The following is a 25,830-nucleotide window of genomic DNA, read 5'->3' on the forward strand; positions in this document are numbered from 1 at the left end:
GAAATACCAAAAATAAATAAATAAATTAAACTTACTCTCTTTAACAGTTTAAAAGTTGTGGAAATATTTATGTCATTTTGTCATATTGTTGCAACAGGTATGTTTTCATTCAAAACTGATGAAAACATGCTGTTACTCAATTTTACATATTTCATACCTCAGTACATAAAGAAACACATGGTAGGTATAAAACCTACAAACTTTAAGGCAGTAATATTATACTGCACTGATTCAGTACTTTCAGACAATTATTTGCTTCAACTTAGTTTTACTCAGTAAATACTTACAATATCTATTACGTTTCATCTCATTAAGCGAATCTTCCCAATAACAAAAGGTTAACACATTAAAATTCTTAATTGTACCATTTTAGATGGAAATCTTTCTGAAATATAATACATGCTCCTGTGTCATCTTTAATAAAATTTACTAACAGCAATTAATCTCGTCATGATCTTACATCGTTTTTGCTACACTGTTCTCGATATAAAACAAATGACATCTTAAAAAGATTTCAAATGTTTATCCCATAAATTTGCCTTAAACTGCTATATTCTTTTAAATGTGTTATATCTGCTTTTTAAGTATTTTACCCTTGCTCTTATTTTCAACTTTCATGTGGCCTCAAGGAGTACCCCAGTCCTTTTTACATTTGGTTAACAAACTTTTTTAAATTGTACATTATAAGAGTTTAGAGAACCCTCAATTAAGACCTAGGGGATTCTAAGAGCAGGAAATGCGTTTAAGAGCAAAAGCACTATGACAACCCTTTGTCCTTTTCAGTGGTCTGTTTGTTTGGGGACCCTAGACTATTAATTTAAACTAATTTTCTATTAAGAGCCTACAAAGTCAAGACATTGTATACTGGAGAAATGGTAGTAAAGGCGGCAGACATACTTGATGCTCATCATGAAACTTACAGTCTAGCAAAAAAGACAAACACATCATTACAAAAATAATTTAGTGTTATAAAAAGGAAATACAGGTGTGGTAAGGGACCTTAAAACAGGAGAACCTAACTAGAGACCAAAGGCCTCCCAAAGGATATGATATGGAGGCCTGAAGGGCAATTAAAAGAAGTTAGCCAGGTGCAGAGAGCACGGGGTTGTATCCAAAGAGATGATACCAGAAATGTTTTAGTTTCCTAAAAAATAACCTTGAGATAAGTGAGATGTTATAATATTTATGAGGTAATTGCTAAAACGTGAACATTTAAAAAGGATTTCTCAGATTTCCATAATGAAAATAACAGGATCAAAACAAAAAAAAAAAACAAAGGCAATACGAGAATGTTTTAAAATGGGAGAACTATAGCATTTTGGAGGGAATGAAGTTTGGAATGACAAATAAGGTCCCTCATTGTGCCCTCAAATAAGTATTAAATCATACTATATGAAAAATTACTTAATATTCAAGTTCAGAGAAATTTTAAATCATATAAAGCCATATAAAGACTTCTACCAGGATATAACTGCTGATCATACAGTCTGACTTACCTAAAGCAAACAGTGACACTTTGAAATAAGTATGAGGAGAGGTTGTTTTGTTGTTGTTGTTGTTGTTTTGTGGGTTTTTTGTGTTTTGGTTTTTTTTTTTTTTTGCGGTACGCAGGCCTCTCACTGTTGTGGCCTCTCCCGTTGCGGAGCACAGGCTCCGGACGCGCAGGCTCAGCGGCCATGGCTCACGGGCCCAGCGACTCCGCGGAATGTGGGATCTTCTCGGACCGGGGCACGAACCCGCGTCCCCTGCACTGGCAGGCAGATTCCCAACCACTGTGCCACCAGGGAAGCCCGAAGAGGTTGTTTTCAATGTTCTCAGAAGACTGCACTTTAAATGTTTGTATAATAAAACCTTACTGGGAGTTCTAAGGAAGGAAATTCATAAATGTTACCTTAACATGATGCATACATGCTGAGAAAAATATATTTAAATATGATTTTGAAACATTTTATCATTATCCAAGTTCTAATTCTCAGAATTATTCCACATTAGGCTGATACGTTCATGTATTTAATTAAAATATTAATGGAAAATATATACAGTTAAAAGTTTTAAATAATAATTTGAAGCAGCTCCCCAACATTAATGGAGATCCATAGTTCAAGGCCCAAATTAAATGAGGTACACAAGACAGAACAATCTCTAAAAATGATAACTTTAATGAAAGCCTACTGTATCACTTAAAAGATTAGGTCATACATGGACTCCAAACTGTTATTCCCTGCAGTTCTCCAAATGGACCTTAACATCTCTAACTTCTATGCTTTTTCTACCCTCTACCTATCTAACTTATTCCTCAAGAGTTAGTTCAGGTTGTATCCTTCAGTAAGCATTGCTGGTTATACATGCAGTCTGAATCTTAACTCATCTGAGTTCTTCAGTGTATACTGCTATCAAAGCGCTTGTCACATTGTAAAACAATTTACTGTTTGTCCCGTTCATGCAACAAACCATGAACTTACTGAAAGCAGGAAACATAGTATATTTATTCCTGTTCCCTCACAGTATTGGACACACATGGCACTCAGTAGAAGGTCTATGACATTAGTGAGTATGAAACTAGTTAATAAGAAATATTTATAGAACAAAATTTTAAAGTTTACTTAAAGACTATCTGAAAAATTGTGAAAGTCCTGAAAGCAGGAAGGACTGTTGTACAACACAAAAGTGGACACTGAGAAAGCCCAAATTTAACTGATGAAACTAACTCAAAATTCTAGACACTGTGTCAGAAAAAATCATTTCCACTTTACCTCAAAGACATGAGAAAAACTAAAAGAAAAAAAGATTTATCTGTCAACTGTGAAATTACTTAATTAAATTTTCAGGATTTATAAATAGTGTTTGAGGGCAAATAAAATGCTTTAATTGTGTGTTCAGAGTGCTATGAACATTAGAAGACAGACATGCCAAAATACTTCATAAAAGTCTTTCAGGTTCATTTCACATAGGGACCAATTATACCCTCTTTTAAGGTCACCTGTAATATTTTAGCTTCAAACAATATGTTCATTCTTTCCGATAAAAGAACCTTTACCTTTTACAGCATGAGCTACTTTTTGCAATCAGTTCTGATCTCTAGAAAAGTTGGAATGAGACATATAGTGTGAAATAATCTAATTAGTTCTTTAAATCTTGATAATGGGAATATCATACTTTCTCAAAAAGCACATATGTTACCAACATCTCAAAAGCTGAAGAGCACTCTGTAATTAGAATACTCTTTTCACATGTTAGAACTTTGATTTGCTGAGTTAAAGATGATGTGCTAAAAAACTGGGAATCAGGAGAAAATGCCAAAGACAGAAGGAACATTAGTTTACCTTAAAATAATGCAGTTACATATTTTAGAACATAACTCAGTTTCTTAGACTTATGCATGCTCTTTTTTACCTGTACTGGTTGACAATTAGATTTCAGAACACTCTATAATATATCAAGTTCAAGCACACCATAGGTCACCTTGTAACTCAGAAATTTTTCATATTTTAAAAGTCAGTGTAGATAGTTAGGAAAATACAAACTTTATTACATTAACAGAAAAAAATATGTCCAGAAAGACCTACGGCACACAACTCTGATACAATGTAAAATTCAGAAGACAGGAATAGCAAATTTTACATATATATTCTTTAGCAGGTTAAAGATTTAACCTTAAATTATTAATTATAATATGCCTAATGTATAACATGTAATGCATGAAATGTAAGTCCAACAATAAGCAAAAATAGCAACCAATTTAGTATCTGCAGTGCTCATTTCTCAAAACACATAAAAGTACTTTACCACTCTGCTGCTAAATTACAGCCAATTTCTAATTCATCTGTAACAAAGTATTTACTAATTCCCCACTAGTCTTATACAACTTTGACATTTCTGTATCTAAGTTTCCTCTCCTAATTGATATCTTATAAACTAGTTCAAGAACACTTCCACCCCCCCACCCCCAAAAAAAGAACACTTCCACCAAGCCCAAGCTATAGACCTCAGAACTCACTGAAGGACTTGCGGTCAACTTGTTTTTCTGGGTTTTTTAATTGTTTTGGGGGTGTTTTGGCCTTGTTTGGAGTTTTTATTACTATAAGCATAGATTCTATGCTTTTTCATTCATGAATGATAGATGAATGATATAGTGAACTGAATCCTATAAAGATATAGTCTTTCATTTAATCTTCAACCTCCAAAAAAGTTCATCCTTATATCTGTATGTCAGGGTTTGTATATTTTTTAGTAAAAAAACAACAGATTTTGATTTTTTTCTCATAAGATATATAAAATCTAAAAACTATTTACACTGTTTAAAGAACACGTCTTACAGAAATATTAAATTATACAACAAATACTGATAATCCAGCATATGTTTAAGACAAATATGAATGCAAGTTAACTGTCTGGATAACAAAGAATTTCAATATTATTCCCGCTTCCCCTCAAAATCCATATAGGTAAACCAAGGCAAAAAAAATACCAGCAGCTATTCAGAAGCCATCTATGAGCATTCCACATAGAATTCCAGTTTATATCTCTCTTGAACGTGGGACAAGCCCTGTCCCAAGTCACTGAAGAAACAATAATATTTAAAAAGTATAATTCCAGCAAGCATAACAAAAGAATTTATAATTTTAGTGTTCCTTTTGAAAAGTGGAATGTTTCAAATTTCTGACTGGTTTCTAGTTCACAAGTTGTTGTATGAGTCTTACTTGCTACAATTATCAAAACACAGCTCTAATCAACTTTCTGAATACAGTAGTTTAAAAACTAAAAAAAAAATCCATCTGCAAGTTATTAATGTATTTCTTAATATCACTCTTTAATCCACAATTCATAACAAATAAGAGAAAATCTTAAACACTTGAAAATTGTATTAACAATCAGAAACCAGAAAACAAGTGCCAACTTGAGATAAATGTTTTCTTCAAAAACTGAACAAACACTTTGGGAAAAGGAGTAACCTTAGAGATAGGCCAAGTCCACATCTCCAAACTGGCATTTCAAGAATACAGTTTTATATGACAGCTTTATGTTACATTTAAGCCATTTGAAAGTTACAAAACTTAAGACAAAGCCTTTATTTCTCTGCCGTCTATTCTTAAATGCATATTCATAATTAAATAAAACTTTTACAGTGCACCTGATTTCCAAATTAGTATTTAAAAGATTTATCACATTCAGTCTAAGATCCTTATGCTGGGAATGGTCAGTTACATACTTATTCCTAATAATTCTTGTCACTGTCACATAGAAAACATCAACACTTGACAAATTCAAACTATGAACTAAGCTTACTGAATGTTACAAATTGTACCCAATAGCTACGTCTCTTCTAATACATATTAACAAACAGTTACAAGGGCTATGGCATGTAAAGCTGAGGGTAGAGGTTAGCAACTAATAGACTGAGGTTTTTAAAATTAAGACAATCTTTCAGTGTTGATGCTACATTTAGATAAAAAATTCTTAGTTACACAAGTGTACCCTAAGATTCTGAAAAACATAACAAAAAATAGTTTTAGATACAATTATCCATTACTCTGAGCAGATACGAGAAATTGCTGACATTTATGAAGAAGTGTACAAAACTACACAGGTGTAAGCTTAGATGCAGACTGTTGGTACTTATCATGAGGGAGGCAAATACTATACAGTCAACATCTGCAACCCGATTTTGCTTCAGCATCCCCAAAGACTTAGAAAACATTTTTTTGGGTAGGTTGCAAAACACTGCTTCCTCTTTTATTCTCATCACCCCCATTATGATACAAAGCAACAGACAAGAAAATCAAATCACCAGCTGTAAGGGTTGAAGGCTTACATACACATATACATACACACACACACACACACACACACACACACTCAAAAGCATCTTTTCAACTACCGAAACGGTATTCATTTCACCTGTTTGTACATCCATATTAACACAATTACACAAACCCTCTGTTGATTTTTTTTTTTTTAAAAAGGAGCAATTAATGGCTTGGCGTCATTATTCTTCTACCTAGGAAAGGGGGGGAGGGGGATGGTACAAAACAATGGATACTGAGGGGCTGGGGAAAAATCGTTTTGTCCTGAAGCCTCTACCATGGGGCGGGGTGGGGGGGAAGAAGAGTACTTTTCCTCTGTCCCTAAAACCTACCGCGGAAAGAGGTTGCCATTAGGCATGTCCAACAGAGCAGTCTTGTATGCCTACAACTCGCTTCACCAAGCCACACACCCAAAGCCGACTCACCACTCTTCAAGGAACGGAGAGGAGACGGGGAGAGCGCGGTGGGCTTTGGGGAAGGGGCGAGGAAAGACTCCACCCCGTAGCACTGCTGCCGCGCCAGGGCCCCCGCCAACGATTCACACGCCCACGGGGCGCCCGGCAGCTTGGGCGCGGTGACCCCGGGAGCCCAGTGGAGCAGCACCGTCCTCCGGGCGCCCCCGGCCCCGGTTCTCGAGCCGGTTCAGTCCTCGCCCGGGCGCTGTCCTGGTCGCCCGCCGCCACCGCAGGCCCGGCCCCGGACGCTGTCAGCCGGCCGGCTCGCTCTCGGCGCTCGGCTGTGGGCCCCGCACGACAGCCGGCTACTAGGGCCCGGCCCTCCCGGCGACAGCACCCAGGAAAGCGGCGGCGGCGGCGCCTCCCAGGGCCCCGGCCCCTCGGGCCTCGCCCCGGCCCCGCCGGCTCGCGCCTGTCAGGACGCTCGGGGCCTCCCCCTATCGACAGCCCGCCCGACCGCCCGACGGGCAGGAAGGAAGGCAGGAAGAACCGGCCAACAGGCACCCTCCCGCCTCAGCGGCCCCTAGTTACCGTCAGGAGCCGCGACTCCGCCATCCTCTTCGCTCGCCCTCCTTCCTCCTCCTCCTTGGAGGCGACTCTGCCCAACCGCCGCCCCCCGCCCGCCCCTCCCCCACTCGCCCCGCCCCGCCCGCCCCTATACACACTCTCGCTCCTACCGCCCCGCCCCACCCCTCCGGTGCAGGCCCGTCAATCGCTGGGGAAGAAAAACAGGCGGAGCCAGGGCAACGGACGCTGCCCAATCAGAGTGAGGCACTGTCGCCAGCGACGCTACCCAATCAGAGTGAGGTATGGGCGCCAGCTTCCCTCTCTCCGCCCTTTTCCTTTCCTCCGCTCCTCAACGCGCTCTCTCCCGCCCACAGGGCGCCGCTGGCTAGCTGGGCCACAGAGAGAGCCTCCAGCTGGGTAGAGAGACAACTCTCAATCCGAAGTTACTGTTGACGCTAAGGCAGCCATAACTGATAATGGCAACGGGAGTTTCCGGGCCTCCCGTCTCCTGTGTGACGTAGTTTTCCCTTCGCCCAATCTCACAGTTGCCCTGGGCAACAGTTGAGCCGTCTGGGAAGAGATGCATCTGTAAGTAGGCCCAAAAGAGAACCAAAGGTGACCAGACATCCCATGTTAAACAAGTTAATTCATATTCCGGACTAGCTGCCGGGGTTCGGGGATAGAGGGAGCAGGTTTCCTGGCCCTTATTCTGCTGGGACGTCTGGTCACTTACTTAGGTGGACAAGAGTTTAGGGCTCCGGAATCCCCTGTCTTGCCCGGAAGTTGCCTTTGACACTTCTGAATGGGGTCATGGCAGAAGGATGGGAATAGCTTGCGCCCCCCCCCTTGTCCCAGGGAGTACCCATTCTGACAGGAGTGGCGAAGTGAGGTGAGTGTCCCTTGGTCCCGAACCGTGGGTCAGGCCCGAGCAGGCCGAACGGCCCCTGGGAGACAAAGCGCAGATGAGGCTAGCCGGACTCAGAGCCGCTTCCGCTGGAAGAAGGTTTTCTTTCCGGGCTGGCCAGGCGGCGGCTTGCCCCCCACCCCCCTCCGCTCCTTTGAGGCTCCCTGTGGGGTGAGGCGGCTCAACCGGCTCCCGTCGCCGCGCTGCTGCAAGCTGGGACGGGAGGGGCCTGGGTGTGGCCCCCTAACTCCCGCGAAGTGGAGCTCCTGACCACGCCCCCGCAAAGTCTGTTACGTACTTTCACCCCCTGACCTTTAAGGAAGGAGAATTCTGGAGCTTGAGGAAATCATTTTCCACTCCCAACCACCGCGGCAACACCTCTAAGTCTTATTTCCGCACTTCCTGCCTTCAGATTCTGAATTTTCTCCCTTTTCTTTGTTTCTCCTCTGGTGGGGGTTTGTAAGCATTGACTGCAGTTTTGGATGAAGGTATACTGTCCTAATCCTGCATGTCTACGGTTTATTAAACAACATAATGTTTGTGAATATTCGTAAAACTATCGTATTAGTTTTATGTGGCTCTTTACCAGAATTGTCATACATTTTCTCATGTAGTTCCTTCTGTAGGTTTTGAGTCAACAGCTGTGAGTCATCTTGGTAGTATCGGGTTGGATGCCTAAAGCTGCAGGAAGAAGGATCAGGAGAACTTTCAGGTAAACTGAAAATTGCTTATATCCAGGCCAGTCAACAACCAGGGTGCACACCTACCTTCTTTGCTCAGTTTCTTTTTGTATCCTTAGTACTCATGCTCCAGCCAAAATGAACTATGTATTTTTTTCTCTAACAAGGTTTATCACTGAAGCACCAACATTTTGTGATTCTGTATCTGTATCCATGTCCTAGTTATAATTGGAGATGTGTTTGCAGATTCTCCCCAGCAGGAAGTAATTTCCTCTGAGCTTACCTAGCACTTTTTGTACCTCTTTTATGACAACCACTATTTTGTATAACAGCTGCTTGTGTTCTTAGCTTCACTACCATATTTACTCCTAAATAGAATGGTTTGTATCAGATTTATCTGCCTGCTACTTTACCCTGCACATGATATTACTTTGATAAATACTGAAAGATGGAATATATTGGGTGCCTCCTGGATGCCCAAGGTGTTGCCAGCAAAGTTTAAGGGAACTTCAGTTTATCAGAAATTCAGCATAGTCCCTGTTACTCAACCTTTTCTTAAGCTTCCACTCTGAAGTCTCTTCAAAATGATTTCTTCCCCTCATATTTTATTAAAGAAATATTCATACATTAAAAAGTTTAAAGAATACAATAAACATTCATGTAGCTTTCACCTAGATCCAACAGTTGTTAACATCGTGCCATATTTATTTCACTCCTTCTCACACACTTTTTAATTGTCACTGAGACATTTGGAAATAGGTTGCAGACACCTATTGTTAAGCAGACATCTCTAAAATTCCCAACGTGTATTTCCTAAGAATTATAAAGTTCTCCTGCAAAACATCATTATCACAACTAAGGAAGTTAGTAATTCTGTAGTCTTTGAAATTCAGTCTGAATGTATGTACGTTTTCCCATTTGACCCAAGAATGTCTTTTATACCTTCTCCTTGCAAAAAACAAACAAACAAACCAGGATCCAGTCATGGTTTATGTATTGTATTTGGGTATTGTAACTCTTTGGGCTTAATCTAGAACAGTTCCCCCATCTCTCTTTCCCTTGTGACATTGTCATTTTGAAGTGTTCAGGCCAGGGGTCTTTTTGAATATCTCCTTTTTTCTTATTTCTTGTAAATCAGAAGTTGGTCTGGAGGTGTGATTAGATTCAGTTTAACATTTTTTGCAAGAATACTTCACAGTATTCATACTTTTCCAATGATGATTAAGTCTTCTCAAATGAAGCTATTTTTACCATACCATGAGCTGCTTGTTAAATCCATCCCACTTCTCAACATACCACCCTTCTATGATATCCTACAAAGAAGAGTTTGGTATTTAATCCTCCTGTCTACGTAGAGTATGTTAGTGCCCTGCAATGGCAACATAGACTGTCTACCTTTTAATAAAGTGTTGCTGCTACTTTGCCTACACTTGGAGCTGGTGCAATGTAATCTTCCGCAAAGTATACTGATGTCAGCATAGTTTCATGAGTTTCAACTCCTGGCACCCCAGGGACGGTTGATGAAAGATGTGTGGGCCCTGCAATTCAAATACAGATGAATCTTGATGTTATCAAAGCAGAGACTGAGGCAACTGCTGGCCATCTGGCCACATCCAATTTCGGCAATGTTATTTTTCTCCCTGAAACTCTTGCAAGTCCTAATTAGTCCTGGTATTTCTGTGATAGGCTTTTGGTAGCATTCATCAGAGCTTATTAAAAATTGCAAAATCAAGATTATACTTAGCACTTAGTACATTAGGTACAGTCTGTGTCCAATGGATAGAGAAGTGTTTGCAGAATTTACTTCATAATCACAAGAGGAAAACTCCCCAGTTGGCCAAGCTTATGTATTCCTTCTATCCTAGACTTATATTTGATCATGAAAGATAAGCAGAAGGAAGAAAATGCACTTAAGGGGACAGAAGAAAATGCTCTGGTAGGGCAAAAATTCTTAGATTGATATAGAATGTTTTTAGCCTTCATATTGAAAGTTAAGTAATGCACTCCTTCAGTCACTTCTTTTGTGTAGAAGAAAATTTGCTCATGGTGGGACTATGAAACAGTTTTAAGTTTACTCCAGATTCAAATAAGGCAAAATAATATACCAATTAAGACCACAGTTTCTAGAATCAGACCTGGGTTTCAGGAACAGGCACATTCATTAGCTGGTGACTTTGGACAGTTTACTTGTTCTGTTTATCATCTATTAAATGGAGCCGTAAAACCTCTTAGAATTGTTGAACAGAATGAGTCAAACACATAAAATGCTTTATTTTAGCATAGTGTGTAGGACATGGTATATGGTCAGTGTATGGTAGTTATTATTAGTAGCTTCTAAAGCAGTCCAATCTGAGTACATTGTAGACATTAAATATTTATTTATTGAATGAGTGAATGACTTTAAGTTGGTTCTCCAACTTTAATGCGGGGAACTTAATTAAAAATTAGAGATTCTGGGCTTCCCTGGTGGCGCAGTGGTTGAGAGTCCGCCTGCCGATGCAGGGAACACGGGTTCGTGCCCCGGTCCGGGAAGATCCCACATGCCGCGGAGCAGCTAGGCCTGTGAGCCATGGCCGCTGAGCCTGTGCGTCTGGAGCCTGTGCTCCGCAATGGGAGAGGCCACAACAGTGAGAGGCCCGTGTACCGCAAAAAAAAAAAAAAAAAAAATTAGAGATTCTGATTCATGAGTCTGGGGAAGACTCCCGAAAAATCTGTATTTTTAATAATTGTCCAGGGGATTTTGATATAGGTGATCTGAGGTTCAGGCTTTTAGAAATAGTAAAGTATCAAACAATTCTTTATTTCCCTTTCCTTGCATTCTATTGAAGTAGGGTTTATATCTCTGATGCTGAGAATATAAAAAGTTCTTCAGATACTTTTTTTTTTAAAAGGTTTAACCCTTTTTTAAAGGTTAGTAGCTAACAGTTTTAGAACTATTTTCTAGTACTGAATTTTGAAAAAACAAATTATTAGAAAAAGGTATTCTGCATGAGTAGGATATGTCATTTTCTACTAACTTAACAGTAGTGTCTGCTACTGGTATGTAACAGAACCAATGGCATCATCCAGGTTCACGCAAGAAGAGCAGTTCCTGTTCTTAGGCCTAGGCATGTTTCAGAAGCTAGACACTGCACATATTATTCACATGAGTCTGGATTAATTAGCCAAATTGAACATGTTGCAACATTTTTCTACCAGCAGATGCCAGATAGCAAAACAAAATAGAATCTACTATAGTTTCCAACTACATGACATATGATGTTATTTGGCATCTCTGGTTGAACATGATCAATCCAAATTAAGCAGTCTGCTCGCATGTGGTCAACCTCTTGAATGAGAGTGAGCATTACTAATTTGTATCTGTTGAAAAACACGTCTTTTGGGACTCCCTCTTTCACCTTTTTCTCATGTTAGTTTACGTTCAGAAATCTAATATGCGTTTGAAAGCTCATCTGTCAGTCAACCACACGTCTTGCATAAGACAAAATATAATTTTTTTCATTTTTGTTCCTACCATCCCTGCCACCCCCATCGACAACCTGCAGCAGGGAGATTGAATTTACTTAAAAGGAATTAATAAATAGTCACAAAAGAAAAATATCCTTTACTGTATTCTACATAAAGAAGGTTGCTTCCAGTGCCTCCCTCGGTTCCTAGAGATTGTATTTTTGCTTCCTAATGCCCCTTAATGATAAAAGAGGATCGTTTGGCATGTAATATATTGGCGTGGCTCTGTTTTACTGAAGTTGTGAAGTCAGGTGCCTGTAGTTGCCGGGCAGGTAATGTTAAGGGAAACAATAGGCAGTGGTGGGGATTGGAGAACTCCCCATGCTCATCTAAATGGGGCATCACTTCCCAGCCCCAGCCAAATTTTGCCATCTGGGGATATGGACCTGGTGTTACCAGATTTGTCAAGAGGAACTAAAATGTGGACTTCATGTGAAATCTCCTGATTTTTAAACATTGGTTTGAATACTTTTTAAACATTAATCAAGCCAGCAAAACATTTAACTGGGTAGCACCAAGGGCTACGAGTTTATGACCTCTGCGTTTCTTGCATAAAAACGCAATTGGTACTTTGGTTGAAAAATCTCAGAATGCTTTATAAATGTTTTCTTTTTTGCCATATTTCAGGTGCATTTATTTCTCTAAGTAAGGTAACAAGTCACTTATCGCCTCCATCAAAAATTAAGGATAGGGCTTCCCTGGTGGCGCAGTGGTTGAGAGTCCGCCTGCCGATGCAGGGGACACGGGTTCGTGCCCCGGTTCAGGAGGATCCCACATGCCGCGGAGCGGCTGGGTCCGTGCGCCATGGCCGCTGAGCCTGCGCATCCGGAGCCTGTGCTCCGCAACGGGAGAGGCCACAGCAGTGAGAAGCCCGCGTACCACAAAAAAAAAAAAAAAAAAAAAAATTAAGGATAGAGGGGCTTCCCTGGTAGCGCAGTGGTTGAGAGTCTGCCTGCCGATGCAGGGGACATGGGTTCATGCCCCAGTCCGGAAAGATCCCACATGCCGCGGAGTGGCTGGGCCCGTGAGCCATGGCCGCTGAGCCTGTGCGTCTGGAGCCTGTGCTCCACAACGTGAGAGGCCACAACAGTGAGAGGCCCGCGTACCGCAAAAAAAAAAAAAAAAAAAAATTAAAGATAGAATCTTATGTACACCAAGTGTCTATTTCCTTGATTGCAATTTAAAAGGTTTTTACTCTTTTCCACCAATTTAAAAACTTGTTCACATTTTCTCAACCTTGAATTATATTAGGAAATAAGTTTTCTTTATTATCATATCTTTAATATATTTAAGAAAAATGGGATTTCCCTGGTGGTGCAGTACTTAAGAATCTGCCTGCCAATGCAGGGGACATTGGTTCAAGCCCTGGTCCAGGAAGATCCCACATGCCGTGGAGCAACTAAGCCCATGCGCCACAACCACTGAGCCCGCGTGCCACAGCTACTGAAGTCTGCGCGCATCTAGAGCCCATGCTCCACAACAAGAGAAGCCACTGCAATGAGAAGCCTGCGCACCGCAACGAAGAGTAGCCTCCGCTCGTCGCAACTAGAGAAAAGCCGGCGCACAGCAACGAAGACCCAACACAGCCCAAAATTAATTAATTAATTAAAATTTAAAAAAAGAAAGAACAATCCGGTAGCACATGTTCTTTAAAAGTAAATAAGTAAGATTTTTAAAGGAAAACATCTTTAAATAGATCATGCTGTTTTGTAGGTACCATGGTGTTGATGAGGATTCAGAGGGTTTTTAAGTGTGGGAAGGCACTTAACAGGAAGTCTACAACAAGTTTTTTATTATAGAGATATGAAAATTAGACATGGAATAATAAATGTCACACTGTATTTCTAAGCACTTTTACATTCACTTTTCATTTGAACCTTGCAACTCAAGACTGATGCTAAACATGTTTTTTATGAAAAAAATCAAACCTCCAATTGGTTAGGAAATGTTTTCAACATCACAAAGCTAATTAGCCAGAGTACAACCCATTTATGGTATAAACATGGAATATACTGACCCGAAAAAAATGAAAACAAACAAAAATGCCAGTACAAGCTTTTGTTTTAAATCATACATTGGATTATACCGTTGCAGCTTGTTTAAAATACTTGGGATCCGGCAGCGAGTCGCCCGGTAGCCGACGTCACGGCGCTGGAGTCAGTTCACTGCACGGCCGCCTCCACAGCCGCCACAGCCCCTGAGACTCGGCCGGACCGCTGTCGCCGCCGCCATGGCTCAGTACAAGGGTGCCGCGAGCGAGGCGGGCCGCGCCATGCACCTGATGAAGAAGCGGGAGAAGCAGCGCGAGCAGATGGAGCAGATGAAGCAGAGGATCGCGGAGGAGAACATAATGAAATCCAACATCGACAAGAAGTTCTCTGCGCACTACGATGCCGTGGAGGCGGAGCTCAAGTCCAGCACCGTGGGTCTTGTGACCCTGAACGACATGAAGGCTAAACAGGAGGCCCTGGTGAAGGAGCGGGAGAAGCAGCTGGCCAAGAAGGAGCAGTCGAAGGAGCTGCAGCTGAAGCTGGAGAAGCTGCGAGAGAAGGAGCGCAAGAAGGAGGCCAAGCGGAAGATCTCCAGCCTGTCCTTCATCCTGGAGGAAGAGGACGAGGCAGGTGACGAGGAGGAGGAGGCGACTGTGGACGATGACGAGCTGGAGAGGGAAGAGATCACCACAAAGAAGAGGAAACTGGGGAAGAACCCAGATGTGGACACGAGCTTCTTGCCTGACCGAGACCGGGAGGAGGAGGAGAATCGCCTGCGGGAGGAGCTGCGGCAGGAGTGGGAAGCCAAGCAGGAGAAGATCAAGAGCGAGGAGATCGAGATCACCTTCAGTTACTGGGATGGCTCTGGGCACCGGCGTACAGTCAAGATGAAGAAGGGCAACACGATGCAGCAGTTCCTGCAGAAGGCCCTCGAGATCCTGCGCAAAGACTTCAGTGAGCTCAGGTCGGCAGGGGTGGAGCAGCTCATGTACATCAAGGAGGACCTAATCATACCCCACCACCACAGCTTCTATGACTTCATCGTCACCAAGGCGCGAGGGAAGAGCGGGCCTCTCTTCAATTTCGACGTTCACGATGATGTGCGGCTGCTCAGTGATGCCACCGTGGAGAAGGACGAGTCGCACGCGGGCAAGGTGGTGCTGCGGAGCTGGTACGAGAAGAACAAGCACATCTTCCCCGCCAGCCGCTGGGAGCCCTACGACCCTGAGAAGAAGTGGGACAAGTACACGATCCGGTGATGCGGCAGCAGCGCGGCCCCCGCCCCTTCGGCTCCCTGCGGCCCCAGGATTCCGGGTGCCCAGCTCCCCGCTCCCGAGACGTGACGGGGCCTGCTCAGCCCCTGCCCCTGGCGCTGTTGTTTACCGCCTTTTTCTTTTACAATAGAGATATACGCGTCAGAGCTGGAGCACCTGTTGTGTGTTTAATTTGTTGTTGTTGTTGTTGTTGGAGTGTGGTTGCTTGACAATGGTGTGTTGGTTTCTGCTTTATGACAGGGTGAATCAGTTACACATATACACATGTTCCCATAAAAAAAAATACTTGGGATCCTAGAATACTCTGAAGCATTTGATTTCAGAATTTAAAAATGGGGTTTTGTACAATTAGGATAAGCTGGTAAGTTAAGATAAATTAATGGAGGGAAAAAAATTATGATGAAAAGTTAATGGTGGACTAGAAGTGGTAGGCACACCACTTGACCCACAGAATGGCTCTTTTGGGGCTCCTATCAAAGATCAAATATTAGACTAAGGAGACTTTAGTATGACCTAGGAGGAGAGTTTTTAAAACATCCAAATCCTGGCCTGAGCATTTTTAGAAGCTAAGACTTGGCTTTGGCATCCACAGTATGTTTCCATTTTGATATTTCTGATCCATATGTATATGTTTTGAGTTACCAGGAATGGAATTTGGATTTGAGTAATCTATTCCTCTTCTCTGTCTGCCCCCATCTGACTGTAGTCTACATTTTCCAGCTGGCTAGATGAAAATAGAGTACAATTTAAAGCTAACAGTCCTGTTTAGCTATTTAACCCATGATCTTGGTCTCAACAGTATGTTCTCATACAAACTAATCTATGAAAAATATACAAAACTTGTAAGCTTTTCAAGTGTTGCTTATTGCTGATTAAGCTTGAGATCTGACAGTTCCAGTGGCAGCATCTTTTAAAAATAAGACTAATGCTGTAAAAACCCACAGACAAAACAGTATTTTTTCCTACTAAAAGAGATTTTTTTTTCGGGTGGTATCAAACATAACAACTGGAATGCTGACTCCTCAAATTGAGAGAGAGTGAGAGAAAGGAAAGCCACATGGAGGTTAGATAGATATATAGCCATTAACTTTATTCTTTATGCTCAGTAATTATTGATGTGTAATTTATTTTTATTGATTTTCACTAATAATTGGAATAACTCAATCCAAAATATTTTAAGTTTTTCATTTAAATTTATAAACATTTTTGTGGCAGAGAAGTATGGTAGGATAATTACTAAAATATGTTCAAGCATGAAAACATACATTAAAATAAAATTAAGTGCAATGGAAATAGAGATGTAGGGAGAAAAAAAGATATAAAATTTCTGACTTAAAAAAGAGTTCTTGGGACTTCCCTCGTGGCACAGTGGATAAGAATCTGCCTGCCAATGCAGGGGACACAGGTTCGAGCTGTGGCCTGGGAAGATTCCACGTGCCGCAGAGCAGCTAAGCCCGTGTGCCACAACTACTGAGCCTGCACTCTAGAGCCCACATGCTGCAACTACTGAAGCCTGCACACCTAGAGCCTGTGATCCACAACAAGAGAAGCCACTGCAATGAGAAGCCCACACACCACAATGAAGAGTAACCCCCGCTCACCGCAACTAGAGAAAGCTTGTGCGCAGCAACAAAGACGCAACACAGCCAAAAAAATAAATCTTAAAAAAAAAAATTTTAAGTTCTTCATTTTTTTATTAATGGATGATGGTAGCTATCAGATTGCTATGATATTTTGATTATATTATATATTTTTTAAAGGATTAATACGTTATTTTTAAATATGCTGGAAATTTTATCCTTTGTAACTATTTAAACTTATAACAAATTTATATGTCTATCTAGAAATGTGTAAAAGGGTACCTAATTTCTCTGCCTAGTTTTTTCAAAAGAGTTATGCAAGGATAAAATTTGAGGACTACTGAACACATTCTTAAGGTTCAGAAGGACACTCTAGTGCTCTTGTCCAGTCCCACACCCATAATTTAGTTTGGTTATCAAACTAAATCTCCCCAGAGATTTCTAACTTGTCCAAGTTGTATGACTAATTTATGTTATCAACATGTATATGATTGACTTAAAGTACTAATCCTGCCTAGACATAAATGCCTTTCGACTCTCACACCAACAACTTAGTAAAATTTTTCATGACAAAGATTTGGTTTCCCTCTAGGTTCTTTTGTGTTAATTTTAGACATTATCCGTCAAAACCATTATCTCTGGGAGAAATTACAAACTAAAGAAACGGGGGGGAAGGGAAGCAGCAGATTATTTTCTAATTACCCAGACCAAAAGCTTCAAAAAGTGACTTTTTGACAGTAAGCATTAAAAGTTTGGGTTCTATTACTGTAGGAATTTTATTTTACTTTTTTTTTTTTTTTTTTTTTGCGGTACACGGGCCTCTCACTGTTGTGGCCTCTCCCGTTGTGCGCGCAGGCTCAACGGCCATGGCTCACGGGCCCAGCCGCTCCGCGGCACATGGGATCCTCTCTGACCGGGGCACAAACCCGCATCCCCTGCATCAGCAGGCGGACCCTCAACCACTGCGCCACCAGGAAAGCCCTATTTTACTTTTGCAATTTAATGTTTTCTCTTAAAATATGGCTTGCCCATCTGTATCATTTTAAAATCTGACATAGTACTCCATGGTATGGTGGTTCCGTAATTTATTTGACCTGTGACATGTGTCTGAGTGCAGTGCCCTAATGAACATTCTTATATCTTTACACACTCATGCTTTGTTTCTTTAGTGAGCATTACTAGTAGAAGGTTTGGGTCAAAGAAAATGTGCATATTTAGTTTTAGTAGATACTACAAAATATTAAAAGATACTATAAATTATCCCTCTAAAAAAGCTGTACCAACAAACCTGCCCACCAATAGAGAGTGCCCATTACCCTATACATTCCCTAACTATGAATACTAGGCTTCTGATTTTCTTGCAAACTCAAAAGATGCAACGCACACACCAAAATGAGACCACAATGATTTTCACTTTCTTAATGAAGCTATAATGATTTTCCTGTTCAAATTTTAACCACCACAACACCCAGCCCTCCTAAATCCCCTTAAAATATTTTATTTTCTATAACACTTACTACCATTATGTTGTTTCTCTCCCCATACTCTAGACTGTAAGCTCTGAAAGAGCAAAGGTTTTTTTCTCTTTTGTTCACTAATGGAATGGTGCCTGGCACATGGTAGACACATATTTATTGAATTGAATGATGTGGCACTTGAATAATACACATGAATTTCATCCCTAGTTGATATATTTCTTCTTTGGCCTATCTGTCCCTGGTGGTACACACATCTTACCTTACCAATTAGAAAGTACCCTTAGGGGTAACCACAACTCCTTAGGGCACATCACACCAGGCAAAACACCCATGCTTGGCTATTAGCAGATCCCCTGGAGAAGGATATACGTGCTCCTTCCTATGCTGGGCTCCCTGGGCAGTTGATTATCAAGACAGTGTAGCCTTGGCAGTGCTGGGCATCCAACCACCACCTTGCTTATTTTAGCCCTCCCTTCCTGTTCCTCTCCTGCCAATGCCTAGGGGGGCCTAGGAACAAGAATCAACCCTAGCAAAGTAGACACTCCACCCAGGCAAGTGACAGCACTGATCTTCCCCACACCAGGCCCAACCCACTCCCTACAAGGCCTTTGGCTCCACACCCTTTCCAGTAACAATGGAAGCTTAGAGAACTAAGGTTTGGTAGAGCAGCAAGCTTCATTGTTTTCCGCAAGCCAGATTTTGGGTGTGAAAGATGTATAAAGAAGAGATAGCAAAAGATATTGATTAAATTCTGAGTAACTAGAGTTGCTACTCTAAAACAGGTAAGATTTAAGTATTCATCATTTTATCATTTTGGTGATTAAAAATTTGGTGATATAAAAACCTTTAGATGCTATGCATTTCTCTCACGTTCATCATCATTTATAATGTCTATCCTCCCTTTCAGTAGCATATCATGTCAGATTTGTACCAAATAAGGGCCTAATGAATATTTACATTGTGCTATCTTTAATGGAGAGGCTAAGTGTTGTTTGTTATAGTTGTATTCAGGCTATTCAGAGATCTGCAATATTACTAACCTTCAACAACAACAAAAACAAACAAACAAAAAAAGGGAATGATCACTAGTTACCACTGGCAGGCCTAAGTAACAAGAAGGAAAGAATGTGTCAGAAGGAAAAGCTGTGCATTCTGAGTAAATTGTATATTGCATTTATCTCAGATTCTAGGTAGTGATGAGTTGCTTTATTCCTGGTCCATTCCCTACTTCATCTTCATTCCCAGAGAGCATTATAGGGGTAAATTTCAATGACAGTTGTGGAAAGCAGATAGAGCTTCCTCAGGAACTTTAGATCTTCCAGAATAGGAATTTGAACAAGAAGGGGAAGAGGCTTGGTGGATGGAGAGTATGAAGCTTTTTTTAGGAATGTCAAAGTAGAGGTAATGGGAATAACTAAGACCAGAAGCAGCTTCACTTGATTATAACTAATTTGCAGTGGGTGGTAAAGGCAGGCACCAAGCCAGCATCACATTATAAATAATCTTTCTTCTGTGGTGGTGATGTTGTGAAAGATATACAGTGAGTTGCATCAGTATGGCGAAATATCACAAAATGGATGGGACTGTCTAGAGAAGCATCTGTGTTTGGAAAGGGGTCATGCTACAAGTTACAGTCCAGAACACCTTGAATATATATAACATGGCATAAACTGGGATGTAACACTGGGAACGGTTGTCGTCAGCCAGAGGTGACATACATGCTGGGATATTCATAACAAAATACTCACGTGAGGGTATTCACTGGTGCTTCAACATACAGTGTCTCTGTATTAGAGGAAAATAATAAACTGAGAACACACCTCACTTCTAGTATTCAAGAGCCAATTTCACCTGTTTGTGTTGCTTCCTTACAAATTGCAGCTGTGTAGCCAGTAACTGATCCTTAAGATGTTTTTTGTCATTATAGCAAAGGAATTAAAGTAAAAACTGGCTGTTAGTTACTGAAAGAAGTGGGGATGTTAGGCAGTATTTACATACTACCTCCTCCTTTCCCTAACAGTCTGCCTTACCCCACCTCCCAAATGGTCATGTCTTTTACATCACCCACCATTCAGGGGAGATGCTATCAGCTGCACATAAATCCCTTTGGTTTTCCTCAGCTGGATAGATACCTATTGGATAATTTACCTTTGCCTGAAAAACTTAAGCCCAGTTTTCACTAGGAGGGGAAAAATTTAGAACATGCAGCCTTCCAATTACCACCACCACTTATGAATGAAAGTTGACAAGATCTGCATGCTTATATGAACTATCTCAACCTTGTTTCAATGAAAAGACTCACAGGTAATTAACAGGAAAATTATGCAAGGATAGGATAGTTCATTTTCTATAGGAATTGTGATTTTCTTAAACTACAATGGAAATATCTCAAGCAATATGCTTTGGGAATTCATTCTTGAATAATACTAATAATTGTTTTCTCATTGAAGGAAGAAACTATCCAACAATTCAGATATGGCAGAAATGAAGTCAATGTTCCGGGAAGTTCTTCCGAAACAAGGTATCTAAGTCACAAATACTTAGGTCATAGAATATTGTAGGAACCTAAAAACTAATAGGCAGTGTCATGTAGCAGGCTCAATAGCTGAATATCTGAAACTATTTTGTGTTCTATACACCACACATACTCTCCACTTTTACTATGCTTTTGTCATGAGTAGGTTGTAAAGGAGTAATCCATTGCTTCCCCGCCCCAACCAGTAAAAGGATGTAAAATGACAGTTGGATTGTTTCTTAAATGTAGAAATTCTGTTACACTCAAGATTGCAGATTACAATAAGGAATTTCCAGTGGAAAAAAATAGCACCATAATTTACCGTAATACTAAATAAGGTCTGAAAGTGGGGGAAAAGAAACCTAAATCAAACAATGTAACAAAAGCCGAAGGTTTAAGTTAAACATTCAGTAATTTGAGTATTCATGTTAATACCATACTTTACTATGTATTTGTTGTTGTTGTTGTATTTCCATTTTTTTAATTGAAGTATAGTTGATTTACAATGTTGTGTTACAGGTGTATAGCAAAGTGATTCAGTTATACATACATATATATCTACTTTTTTCAGATTCTTTTCCCTTATAGGTTATTACAAAATATTTAGTATAGTTCCCTGTGTTATACAGTAGGTCCTTGTTGTTTATTTTATATATAGTAGTGTGTATATGTTTATTCCAAACTCCTAAGTTATCCCTCCCACACCTTAACTCTTTGGTAACCATAAGTTTGTTTTCTGTGTCTGTGGGTCTATTTCCATTTTGTATGTAAGTTTATTTGTATCATGTTTTTTAGATTCCACATATAAGCAATATCATATGATATTTGTCTTTCTCGGTCTGACTTACTTCACTTAGTATGAAAGTATCTAAGTCCATCCATATTGCTGCAAATGGCATTATTTCATTCTTTTTAATGGTTGAGTAATATTCCATTGTGTGTGCGTGTGTGTATATATATACATACATATAAATATACACATACATATATACACACACATATATATATACACACACATATATATACACTTATATATACCACATCTTCTTTATCCATTCATCTGTCAGTGTACATTTAGTTTGCTTCCATGTTCTTGGCTATTGTAAATAGTGTTGCAGTGAACATTGGGGTGCATGTATCTTTTCAAATTATGGTTTTCTTCAGATATATGTCCAGGAGTGGGATTGCAGGATCATATTGTAGCTCTATTTTTGGTTTTTTAAGGAAACTCCATGCTGCTCTCCATAGTGGCTGTACCAATTTACATTCCCACCAACAGTGGGAGGGTTCCTTTTTTTTGACACCCTCTCCAGCATTTATTATTTGTAGACTTTTTGATGATGGCCATTCTGAACAGTGTGAGGTGATACCTCATTATAGTTTTGATTTGCGTTTCTCTAATAATTAGTGAAGTTGATCATTTTTTCTTGTGTCTGTTGGCCATCCATATGTCTTTGGAGAAATGTCTACTTAGATCTTTTGCCCGTTTTTTGATTGGGTTGTTTGTTTTTTTGATATTGAGTTGTATTAGGTATTTGTATATTTTGACAATTAATCCCTTGTCAGTCTCATCATTTGCAAACATTTTCTCCCATTCTGTAGGTTGTCTTCTGTTTAGTTTATGGTTCCCTTTGCTGTGCAAAAGCCTTTAATTAGGTCCCATTTGTTTATTTTTGTTTTTATTTACATTACTCTAGGAGACAGGTCCAAAAAGATATTGCTGCAATTTATGTCAAAGACTGTTCTGCCTATGTTTTCCTCTAGGAGTTTTATAGAATCAGGTCTTACATTTAGTTCTTTAATCCATTTTGAGTTTATTTTTATGTGTGGCGTTAGAGAATGTTCTAATTTCGTTCTTTTACATGTAGCTGTCTAGTTTTCCCAGCACCACTTACTGAAGAGAATGTCTGTCTCTTCTCCGTTGTATATTCTTGACTCCTTTGTCGTAGATTGACCATAGGTGAGTGGGTTTATTTCTGGGCTTTCTATCCTGTTCCATTGATCTGTATGTCTGGTTTTGTGCCATACCATACTGTTTTGATTACTGTAGCTTTGTCATATAGTCTGATGTCAGGGAACCTGATTCCTCCAGCTCCGTTTTTCTTTCTCAAGATTGCTTTGACTATTTGGGGTCTTTTGTGTTTACATACAAATTTTAAAATTTTTTGTTCTAGTTCTGTGAAAAATGCCATTGCTAATTTGATAGGGATTGCATTGACTCTGTAGATTGACTTGCATAGTATAGTGATTTTGACAATAATGACTCTCCTAATCCAAGAACATGGTATATCTTTCCATCTGTTTGTGTCATCTTTGATTTCTTTCATTCCTGTTTTATGGTTTTCAGAGTTAGGTCTTTTGCCTCCCTAGATGGGTTTATTTTCCTAGGTATTTTATTCTTTTTGATGTGATGGTAAATTGGATTATTTCCTTATTTCCTCTTTCTGATCTTCCATTGTTAGTGTATAGAATGCAACAAATTTCTGTGTATTAATTTTGTATCCTGTGACTTTACTGAATTCATTGATGAGCTCTAGTATTTTTCTGGTAGTGTCTTTAGGATTTCCTATGTATAGTATCATGTCATCTGCAAACCATGACAGCTTTGCTTCTGCTTTTCCAATTTGGATTCCTTTTCTTTCTTTTTCTTCCCTGACGGCTGTGACTAGGACTTCCAAAACTATGTTGAATAAAAGTGGCAAGATTGGGCATCCTTGTCTTGTACCTGACCTTAGAGGAATGCTTTCAGCTTTTCACCGTTGAGTATGTTAGCCCAATTCCTGGAGAGGTTTTTTTTTTAATCATAAATGGATGTTGAATTTTATCAGAAGCTTTTTCTGCATCTATTGAGATGATTGTGTGCCTTTTATTCTTCAATTTGTTGATGGTATATGACACTGATTTGCAGATTGAAAAATCCTTGCTTCCCTAGGATAAATCCCATTTGATCATGGTGTATGATCCTTTTAATATATTGTTGGATTCAGTTTGTTAGTATTTTGCTGAGGATTTTTGCATCTATGCTCATCAGTGATACTGGCTTATAATTGTCCTTTGTGGTATCTTTGTGATACCTGTGGTTTTGGTATCAGGGTGATGGTGGCTTCATAGAAGGAGTTTGGAATTGTTCCTTCCTCTGCAATTTTGTGGAATAGTTTCAAGAAGGATAGGTGCTAACTCTTCTCTGAACGTTTGGTAGAATTCACCTGTGAAGCCATCTGGTCCTGGACGTTTTTCAGGGGTATTTTAATCACAGATTCAATTTCAGTGCTTGTAATTGGTCTGTCCATATTTTCTATTTCTTCCTGGTTCAGTCTTGGGAGATTGTACTTTTCTAAGAATGTCCATTTCCTCTAGGTTGTCCATTTAATTGGCATATAGCTGCTTGTAACTTCTCCTTTTTCTAGTTTTATTGATTTGGGCCCTCTCCTTTTTCTTGATGAGTCTGGCTAAAGGTTTATCAATTTCATGTATCTTTTAAGAGAACCAGCTTTTAGTCTCATTGATCTTTTCTATTGTTTTTGTTAATGTCCCAAGCAAGATGTTAGCCTTCAGATGAGTACTCTTGTGTATGTTTGCCACCAGCCTTTATGTCCTGAGAACCACAGTCACCTCACACACCCCCAGCAGACCCTCCAAGACCAGCAGGTACATCTTGCCCAGGCTCCTATCAAGTCACTGCACTTTTGCCCTGGGTCCCAGGGCACACAGTACCTTGTGTGTGTGCTCCAAGAGTGGAGTCTGTTTCCCCCAGTCCTGTGGAGCTCCTGCATTCAAGTGCCACTGACCTTCTAAGCCAAATGCTCTGAGGGCTCCCCTCCTGATGCCAGACCCCTGGGCTAGGGAGCCTGACATGGGGCTCAGAATTCTCAATCCTGTGGGAGAACTTCTGCAATGTAACTGTTCTCTGGTTTGTGGGTTACCCACCCTGGGGGGTATGGGATATGATTATTTTGCATGTGTGCCCCTCCTGCCATCTCACTGGGTTTCTGCCTTATGTCTTTGGATGTATATCTTTTTTGATAGGCTTGTCTTTTTTATTGACGGTTGTTCAGCATTTAGTTGTGATTTTGGTGTGCTCATGAGAGGGGGTGAGCTCAAGGTCCTTTAACTGTGCCATCTTGTTCCTCCTCTTATTTTTATGTACATTGTATTTCCCCCCAATTTTTTTGAGATTAAACGTTTGACACAAAAAGTTGTCTCATTGTAGCTTAGGATCTTAGAAAATTCAATACCTTATGAACTTCCTAGTATTAAATGTTGCTTTTATATTTTTATATTGAAGATATGCTGTGGGGTAAATGTTGCTTTTATATTTTTATACTGAAGATACACTCTGGGGGGAACTATGAGAACGAGATTTTTCAATGTCAATGGATTAAATTTTTAGACCTTAATTCTAGCTGCAAATCCAAACCACCAAACAGCTGTGTTATCTCACTCCAATTCTTCTTTCTTTTTAAATTTTAGGGCAGTTGTCTGTAGAAGATATAGCCACAATGGTGCTGTGTAAACCCAAACTTTTACCCCTAAAATCTCTGACTCTGGAAAAACTAGAGAAAATGCAGCAAGCAGCACAGGATACAATTCGCCAACAGGAAATGGCAGAAAAAGAACAACCGCAAATAAGTCACTGAATGATAACTTAGCACTTCTGCAGAACACCCTACACCTTCCTTATTAACAATAGCTAGAAAATAACCTGCACCTGTATGCTTAAAGCAGTATGTATTAATAAAACAGATTTTATTCCCATAATATAAAAATAACCAAGATTAATAAAACTTGGATTGTGAATTTAAACACTCCAGTTTGGGCCTTCCCTGGTGGCGCAGTGGTTAGGAATCCGCCTGCCAGTGCAGGGGACACGGGTTCGTGCCCTGGTCTGAGAAGATCCCACATGCCGCGGAGCGGCTAGGCCCGTGAGCCACAACTACTGAGCCTGCGCGTCTGGAGCTTGTGCTCCACAACGGGAGAGGCCGTGACAGTGAGAGGCCCGTGCACCGCGATGAAGAGTGGCCCCTGCTCGCCGCAACTGGAGAAAGCCCTCGCACAGAAACGAAGACCCAACACAGCCAAAAATAAATATAATAAATTTTAAAAAAACAACAAAAACCACTCTGGTTTGTACTGAA

At 40.3% G+C, this 25,830-nt stretch overlaps 3 protein-coding genes across 7 annotated transcripts in view; 2 read left to right on the plus strand and 1 right to left on the minus strand.

Moving 5' to 3' along the window:
- SHOC2 (SHOC2 leucine rich repeat scaffold protein) overlaps nt 1–6,875 on the minus strand; it is a 103,167-nt gene extending 96,292 nt beyond the window's left edge. For 2 of the 5 annotated variants that reach the window (XM_060099704.1, XM_060099657.1), the window contains exon 1: nt 6,791–6,875. The gene's annotated coding sequence lies outside the window, so the exon portion shown is untranslated. Of the gene's footprint in view, nt 1–1,496; nt 1,549–6,790 lie in introns of those variants that run through there. The other 3 variants (XM_060099687.1, XM_060099668.1, XM_060099696.1) reach the window with 3 other exon arrangements.
- A 1,419-nt stretch (nt 6,876–8,294) lies between these two features.
- On the plus strand, nt 8,295–16,894 carry LOC132490918 (protein FAM50A-like). Its single transcript, XM_060099729.1, has 2 exons — nt 8,295–8,382; nt 13,952–16,894. Exon 2 carries the CDS (start codon nt 14,088–14,090, stop codon nt 15,105–15,107), a length of 1,020 nt encoding a protein of 339 aa, XP_059955712.1. The 5' UTR covers nt 8,295–8,382; nt 13,952–14,087; the 3' UTR covers nt 15,108–16,894.
- BBIP1 (BBSome interacting protein 1) lies at nt 8,296–25,498 on the plus strand. The gene is made up of 3 exons (XM_060099740.1): nt 8,296–8,382; nt 20,631–20,701; nt 25,166–25,498. The coding sequence occupies exons 1-3, from the start codon at nt 8,342–8,344 to the stop codon at nt 25,330–25,332; spliced, it is 279 nt and encodes a 92-aa protein (XP_059955723.1). The 5' UTR covers nt 8,296–8,341; the 3' UTR covers nt 25,333–25,498.
- Nucleotides 25,499–25,830: the final 332 nt, after the last annotated feature.

This window comes from Mesoplodon densirostris, chromosome 1 (assembly GCF_025265405.1).
Source record: "Mesoplodon densirostris isolate mMesDen1 chromosome 1, mMesDen1 primary haplotype, whole genome shotgun sequence".
NCBI lineage: Eukaryota > Metazoa > Chordata > Mammalia > Artiodactyla > Ziphiidae > Mesoplodon > Mesoplodon densirostris.

Bases quoted from the DNA above. Each gene is read 5' to 3' on its own strand.
- BBIP1 (XM_060099740.1), top strand. From the start codon at position 8,342: ATGCCTAAAGCTGCAGGAAGAAGGATCAGGAGAACTTTCAG. The intron at 8,383-20,630 runs GTAAACTGAAAA...TTCTCATTGAAG, and splicing joins AGGATCAGGAGAACTTTCAG to GAAGAAACTATCCAACAATT. The intron at 20,702-25,165 runs GTATCTAAGTCA...TTTAAATTTTAG, and splicing joins GGAAGTTCTTCCGAAACAAG to GGCAGTTGTCTGTAGAAGAT.
- LOC132490918 (XM_060099729.1), top strand. From the start codon at position 14,088: ATGGCTCAGTACAAGGGTGCCGCGAGCGAGGCGGGCCGCGCCATGCAC.